The sequence below is a fragment of the Megalobrama amblycephala genome, linkage group LG18 (assembly GCF_018812025.1).
Source record: "Megalobrama amblycephala isolate DHTTF-2021 linkage group LG18, ASM1881202v1, whole genome shotgun sequence".
Classification (NCBI taxonomy): Eukaryota; Metazoa; Chordata; class Actinopteri; order Cypriniformes; family Xenocyprididae; genus Megalobrama; species Megalobrama amblycephala.
The window spans coordinates 39196793-39204898 of NC_063061.1; the positions used below are offsets into that span (position 1 = coordinate 39196793).

The 8106-nt window shown below is 41.3% G+C and overlaps 1 protein-coding gene across 1 annotated transcript in view; it reads left to right on the forward strand.

Annotated features, from left to right (window-relative positions):
• The window catches only part of dmgdh (dimethylglycine dehydrogenase), a 17531-nt gene extending 11228 nt beyond the window's left edge, over positions 1-6303 (forward strand). The window contains exons 7-16 of the mRNA XM_048165439.1: positions 1-169; positions 246-415; positions 507-660; positions 927-1092; positions 3842-3972; positions 4569-4786; positions 4868-5025; positions 5161-5220; positions 5292-5426; positions 5742-6303. The exon at positions 1-169 is cut by the window's left edge and continues 30 nt beyond it. Coding sequence (XP_048021396.1) covers positions 1-169; positions 246-415; positions 507-660; positions 927-1092; positions 3842-3972; positions 4569-4786; positions 4868-5025; positions 5161-5220; positions 5292-5426; positions 5742-5951 — 1571 coding nt within the window. The 3' untranslated portion in view covers positions 5952-6303. The remainder of the gene's footprint in view (positions 170-245; positions 416-506; positions 661-926; positions 1093-3841; positions 3973-4568; positions 4787-4867; positions 5026-5160; positions 5221-5291; positions 5427-5741) is intronic.
• The last annotated feature ends 1803 nt before the right edge of the window (positions 6304-8106 follow it).

An 8106-nucleotide genomic window follows, 5' to 3' on the forward strand; every position in this document is an offset into this window, starting at 1 on the left:
TGGACCGTATAATGGATCACGTGGAAATGGCCATGGAGATGGTGCCGGTTCTGAAGAACGCTGACATCATCAACATCGTGTCTGGACCAATTACATACACGCCAGACCTGCTGCCCATGATCGGGCCGCACCAGGGAGCCCGCAACTACTGGACCGCCATCGGCTTCGGGTCAGCACTAAATCTGAATTATTCGAGCGGTAGTGTACGATCACGTGGCGATTGACGTGTGAGGTGTGATTGACAGGTACGGCATCATTCACTCTGGAGGAGTGGGGAAGTTCCTCAGCGACTGGATCATGAGCGGCGAACCCCCGTATGACCTCATCGAGTGTGACCCCAATCGCTACGGCCACTGGACCACCGTACCGTACGTGTGCGCCAAAGCCAGGGAATCGTACGGCTTCAACAATGTCGGTGAGTCACGTGACAGGAAGACGCGTGCGGATGCTGTAATGATGTCGGTGAGTGTTTGATGTAAATGATCTGTGTGTCTGACTGCTTTCAGTGGGTTTTCCTAAGGAGGAGCGTTTCGCGGGTCGGCCGACTAGCCGGGTCAGTGGCGTCTATGAGCTGCTGAAGGACAAATGCTCTATGGGTTTCCATGCAGGCTGGGAACAGCCACATTACTTCCACAAACCTGGAGACGACACCGGATACAAGTGAGCAGATGCTGATATCTGTATAGTATAAATCATATATTAACATCAGCGTTCAAACGTTTGGGGTCTGAAAGAGTCTCTTCTGCATTTATTTTATCAACAATACTGTAAAAACAGTGAAATATTATTACAATTTAAAATAACTGCATCCTTCTTGAATAACAGTTACTAAAAGTACACAAAAAAACAACAACCCTAAACTCATGAACGGTAGTGTAAATGAAGAGCGATGTGAGTGAGTGTCTCTCTCTGGTCCTGTGATGCAGACCCAGCTTCAGAAGGACTAACTGGTTCAGGCCGGTCGGACGAGAGTGTAAACTGGTGATGGAGGGAGTGGGAGTGATTGACCTTTCACCCTTTGGGAAGTTCATGGTGAAAGGAGAAGATTCACACCGGCTACTCGACCGACTGTTTGCCAACACACTGCCAAAGGTGAGAGACAGAGAGAGAGAAAACTACATAGCAACAGAGAACACCCTAATAACTGCATAGTAACAGCTTAAAACACTTAGAATGCCCTAGCAACTGCATAGTAACCCTCGAAAACACTCAGAACACCCTAAAAATGCATAGCAACACCCTAAAACACTCAAAACGCCCCAAAAAATGCATAGCAACAGCCTAAAACACTCAGAACACCCTAAAAACTGCATAGCAACAGCTTAAAACACTCAGAACACCCTAATAATGGCATAGCAACAGCCTAAAACACTCAGAACACCCTAATAACTGCATAGCAACAGCCTAAAACACTCAGAACACCCTAAAAATGCATAGCAACAGCCTAAAACACTCAGAACACCCTAATAACTGCATAGCAACAGCTTAAAACACTCAGAACACCCTAATAACGGCATAGCAACAGCCTAAAACACTCAGAACACCCTAAAAAATGCATAGCAACAGCTTAAAACACTTAGAATGCCCTAGCAACTGCATAGTAACCCTTGAAAACACTCAGAACACCCTAAAAATGCATAGCAACACTATGCTATGCATAGCAACATAGCAACAGCCTAAAACACTCAGAACGCCCTAAAAATGCATAGCAACAGCCTAAAACACTCAGAACGCCCTAAAAACTGCACAGCAACAGCTTAAAACACTCAGAACGCCCTAAAAATGCATAGCAACAGCCTAAAACACTCAGAACGCCCTAAAAACTGCATAGCAACAGCTTAAAACACTCAGAACGCCCTAAAAACTGCACAGCAACAGCTTAAAACACTCAGAACGCCCTAAAAACTGCACAGCAACAGCTTAAAACACTCAGAACGCCCTAAAACTGCACAGCAACAGCTTAAAACACTCAGAACGCCCTAAAAACTGCACAGCAACAGCTTAAAACACTCAGAACGCCCTAAAAACTGCATAGCAACAGCCTAAAACACTCAGAACACCCTAAAAACTGCACAGCAACAGCTTAAAACACTCAGAACGCCCTAAAACTGCACAGCAACAGCTTAAAACACTCAGAACGCCCTAAAAATGCATAGCAACAGCCTAAAACACTCAGAACACCCTAAAAACTGCACAGCAACAGCTTAAAACACTCAGAACGCCCTAAAAATGCATAGCAACAGCCTAAAACACTCAGAACGCCCTAAAAACTGCATAGCAACAGCTTAAAACACTCAGAACGCCCTAAAAATGCATAGCAACAGCCTAAAACACTCAGAACACCCTAAAAACTGCACAGCAACAGCTTAAAACACTCAAAACACCCTAATAACAGCATAGCAACAGCATAAAACACTCAGAACACCCTAAAAACTGCATAGCAACACTTTAAAACACTCAGAACACCCTAAAAATGCATAGCAACACCCTAAAACACTCAGAACACCCTAAAAACTGCATAGCAACACCCTAAAACACTCAGAACACCCTAAAAAATGCACAGCAACAGCCTAAAACACTCAGAACTCCCTAAAAACGGCATAGCAACAGCTTAAAACACTCAAAACACCCTAAAAACTGCATAGCAACACTTTAAAACACTCAGAACACCCTAAAATGCATAGCAACACCCTAAAACACTCAGAACACCCTAAAAACTGCATAGCAACAGCTTAAAACACTCAGAACGCCCTAAAAACTGCATAGCAACAGCTTAAAACACTCAAAACACCCTAATAACAGCATAGCAACAGCATAAAACACTCAGAACACCCTAAAAACTGCATAGCAACACTTTAAAACACTCAGAACACCCTAAAAATGCATAGCAACACCCTAAAACACTCAGAACACCCTAAAAACTGCATAGCAACAGCCTAAAACACTCAGAACACCCTAAAAACTGCATAGCAACACCCTAAAACACTCAGAACGCCCTAAAAATGCACAGCAACAGCCTAAACCCCTCAGAACTCCCTAAAAACTGCATAGCAACAGCTTAAAACACTCAAAACACCCTAATAACGGCATAGCAAAAGCATAAAACATTCAGAACGCCCTAAAAACTGCATAGCAACACTCTAAAACACTCAGAACACCCTAAAAATGCATAGCAACACCCTAAAACACTCAGAACACCCTAAAAACTGCATAGCAACACCCTAAAACACTCAGAACGCCCTAATAATGGCATAGCAACAGCCTAAAACACTCAGAACACCCTAACAATGCATAGCAACAGCCTAAAACACTCAGAACACCCTAAAAACTGCATAGCAACACTCTAAAACACTCAGAACACCCTAAAAACTGCATAGCAACAGCTTAAGACACTCAGAACACCCTAAAAACTGCATAGCAACACTCTAAAACACTCAGAACACCCTAACAATGCATAGCAACAGCCTAAAACACTCAGAACACCCTAAAAACTGCATAGCAACACTCTAAAACACTCAGAACACCCTAAAAAATGCATAGCAACAGCCTAAAACACTCAGAACGCCCTAATAACGGCATAGCAACAGCTTAAGACACTCAGAACACCCTAGCAACTGCATAGGAACCCCTGAAAACAGTCAGAACGCCCTGATAACGGCATAGCAACAGCCTAAAAATATTTTAGAAAGAAGGAAAGAAAGAAAGATATCAGTAATGTTTTTAGTTAAAGCTCGTGTCTGATGATCTGGACGGAGAATCACTTCATGAGTGTCTCTGACAGTACAAAACCTGTGACTGACAGCAACAGGCATCAGACTGAATGATGATGTTTGATTCTCAGGTGGGCCAAACCAACATCAGTCACATGTTGACCCCGCGGGGGCGTGTCTACGCTGAGGTCACGCTTACCCAGATCGCACCTGGAGAGTTTCTGCTCATCACAGGCTCCGGGTCCGAGCTTCATGATCTGAGGTGTGTCCAATCACACACACACACACACACACACACACACACACACACACCCACACACACATTTACTACTGTCTGAGAGCTGAAGGTAGCCAGTGTGTGTAAAGTGAGAATATCTGAAGAAGTGTGTGTGTCAGTAACAGCTGTCTGGTTTCTGCCCCTCATCTCATCCAATCAGAAAGCAGCACACTCTCCTCTCCACTGACACACACTCGGCGCCCCCTTCTGGATGAAAGTGAATAGACCTGCAGTCCTAAGATAGACTAACAAACAAATGGAGCTGTTAATAACTGCTGCTGAATTAATTAATCCTCACTCAAATCCAGAGCTGACAGTGATGAAACCTTCAGCGAGTCGAGTGTGTGTCGTAAATGATTCCTCAGATCATGTGTGTTGTTGAGATCAGATGAACCAGTTTCACCTGCTGGATCAGAAAACAGCTAAAAAATCTCTCAGGCTTGCAAAAACTCTAGCAACTGCTCAAAAAACACCTTGCCAGTGACCCATAACACCATAATATCATGGCCACAGGTTTGTACGGACAAACAGAATCTAGTTATTAATGTGATGTGTGCCGCGGCGGATCCTGTCTGTTTCAGATGGATCGAGCGCGAGGTGTCTGATGGCGATTATCACGTGAGTCTGTCTAACGTGACGGATGAGATCGGCGTTCTGGGCATCGCCGGGCCGAAATCACGGACGGTTCTTCAGAAACTGACAGATGAAGACATGAGTGACGCGGCGTTCAGATTCCTGCACTGCAGATCCATTCAGCTGGCCGGCGTTCCCGTCCGCGCCATCCGGATATCCTACACAGGTGATCAGTACAGGCTGACTGACCGAACTTATGCAAATGAGCGGCTGTCCTCATACAGTGTGTGTGTGTGTGTGTGTGTAGGTGAGTTGGGCTGGGAGCTGTACATGGACATGAAGAACATGTCGGCCGTGTATCAGGCGCTGATGGAGGCGGGACAGGACCAGGATATCGATAACTTCGGCACATACGCCATGAGCTCACTGAGACTGGAGAAGGGCTTCAGAGCCTGGGGAGCCGAGGTCCTGCTCACACACACACACACACACACACACACACACACACACACACACACACACACACTCACACACACACATGACATACATGTGTCATACAGGAAATAATCTCATCTCAAGCGTCTGTTCTGTTGTTTCCAGATGAACTGCGACACGAATCCTTTAGAAGCCGGTTTGGACTATTTCATCAAACTCAATAAGGTAATAATAAGACGTCTCCGTTCGCTCTCTGAGGTGTGAGCCGGATCTCACGGCTGATCTGATGTTTCCAGCCTGCAGATTTCATCGGTAAACAGGCCCTGCTGGAGATCAAGGCTCAGGGTTTGAGCCGTCGGCTGGCGTTCCTCACGCTGGACACGGACGACGTCGACCCGGAGGGCAACGAGACCGTCTGGCACAACGGCCAGGTAAAGACGTCAGCATGTGTCAGAAAGTCTTTTCTTAGCAAAACAACCGACAGGAAAGAGATTACGTAAGAGTTTATCAACTCACAGACACATGACCAAAATAAATAGAGGGGAATGTTCTGGAGCGCAGAACAGAAAAAGATAGATGTTATAACAGTGATTTTATAATATAAATCCAAAAGCAAAACTTGTGAAAAGAACTATATTAGGGAGTGGTCCTCTGCAGCCATCTACTGGTTATACTGGTAATATCATGTCATTTTTCAATACTGTTGTTTAAAAGTGTTTGTTGTATGTCCGTGTTTCTCCGTGGAGGTGGTCGGGAACACGACGTCAGGATCGTACAGCTACACCACACGGCAGAGCCTGGCGTTCGCGTACCTGCCCGTCCATCTGATTCATGTGGGTCAGCAGGTGGAAGTGGAGCTTCTGGGCAAGAAATACCTGGCGACGGTCACTCAGGAGCCGCTAGTCCTCACAGAACCCACCAGAACCCGCCTGCAGAAGAAGAGCAAGAGAAGCTGAAGACCAGAGGAACTGGACATGACCTTCATGACCTTTCATAAACGCATTCAGTGATGTGACGACAGAATCAGACTCAGTGTGAAGGCTTTGTCTACAATGCGAACGTGTCCGAAAATGAAATATTTTTTTTAAATGTTGAAATCTGTGTTAAAAAGCATTAATAATTGAAAACACTGTGACGTTTTGCTGCTGCTGAAACATTATGTCTTAATGTCCAGATTCTGTGAATGATTTCTAGTCTAAGTAGTACAGTGGTTCAAAACTGACCTGAAAATTAATTCTTTCCTGATCGTGTGAGAATTTGAATTTAAGGAAGTGGAATTCAAATGGAATAAAGTTTATATAACTGCTATAAGTGTATTTTCTATGAATGCGTTTAATATTTAGTATGAGTTAATATTTATTAAGCTCGGTTAATGAATATTAATTACATTACCGAGGGCTGTCACAAGGTATTCAGGAGATGTCACATGACTATTTAATATTCATAACCACACCCTCACCATTGAAATATTCACCATAAGAAACGTCAGCGGAACTAAATTTAAATGTTGGTTGTTTTTGTTCCGTTAAGAAATTTAAATGTCGGTTTAATCATAGAATGAAAGTTTTTGAAAGATTTAAAAGTTTATAATCATATTTACCGTAGTACAGTGGTTCAAAACTAAATTGAAAATTAATTCTTTCCTGATCGTGTGAGAATTAGAATTTAAGGAAATGGAATAAAGTTTATATATAATTGCTGTGTGTATTTTTTATGAATGCATTTAATATTTAGTATGGATTAATATTTATTAAGCTTGGTTAATGAATATTAATTACGTTACGTTACGTTACAATACCGAAGGCTGTCACAAGGTATTCAAGAGATGTCACATGACTATTTAATATTCATAGCCACGCCCTCACCATTGAAATATTCACCATAAGGAACGTCAGCGGAACTAAATTTAAACTAAATTTAAATGTTGGTTGTTTTTGTTCTGTTAAGAGATTTAAATGTCGGATTAATCATAAAATGAAAGTTTTTGAAAGATTTAAAAGTTTTGAATCATATTTACCATAGTACAGTGGTTCAAACCTGAACTGAAATGAATCCTTTCCTGTGTGAGAATTTAAATTTAAGGAAGTGGAATTCAAATGGAATAAACTGCTGTAAGGTTTTTTTTTTATGAATTCATTTAATATTTATTATGAATTAATATTTATTAAGCTCGGTTAATGAATATTAATTACGTTATGAAGGCTGTCACAAGGTATTCGAGAGATGTCACATGACTATTTAATATTCATAGCCACGCCCTCTCCATTGAAATATTCACCATAAGGAACCAGCGGAACTAAATTTAAATGTTGGTTGTTTTTGTTTGGTTAAGAGATTTAAATGTCGGTTTAATCATAAAATGAAAGTTTTTGAAAGATTTAAAAGTTGAATCCTTTCCTGTGTGAGAATTTAAATTTAAGGAAGTGGAATTCAAATGGAATAAACTGCTGTTATGAATTCATTTAATATTTATTATATATTAATATTCATTAAGCTCAGTTAATGAATATTAATTACATTATGAAGGCTGTCACAAGGTACTCGAGAGACGTCACATTACTATTTAATATTCATAGTCACGCCTTCGCCATTGAAATATTCACCATAATCAGCAGAAATAAATTTAAACTAAATTTAAATGTCGTGTTTTTTTGTTCCGTTAAGAGGTTTAAATATTGGTTGTTTTTGTTCCGTTTAGAAATTAAATGTCGGTTTAATCATAGAATGAACGTTTTTGAAAGATTTAAAAGTTTAAAATCATATTTACCGTAGTACAGTGGTTCAAAACTGACCTGAAAATGAATCCTTTCCTGTGTGAGAATTTAAATTTAAGGAAGTGGAATTCAAATGGAAAAAACTGCTGTAAGTGTTTTTTATGAATTCATTTAATATTATGAATTAATATTTATTAAGCTCGGTTCATGAATATTAATTATGTTATGAAGGCTGTCACAAGGTACTCGAGAGAAGTCACATTACTATTTAATATTCATAGCCACGCCCTCACCATTGAAATATTCACCATAATTAATGTCAGCGGAAATAAATTTAAACAAAATTTATATGTCGGGTTTTTTGTTCCGTTAAGAGGTTTAAATGTCGGTTTAATCA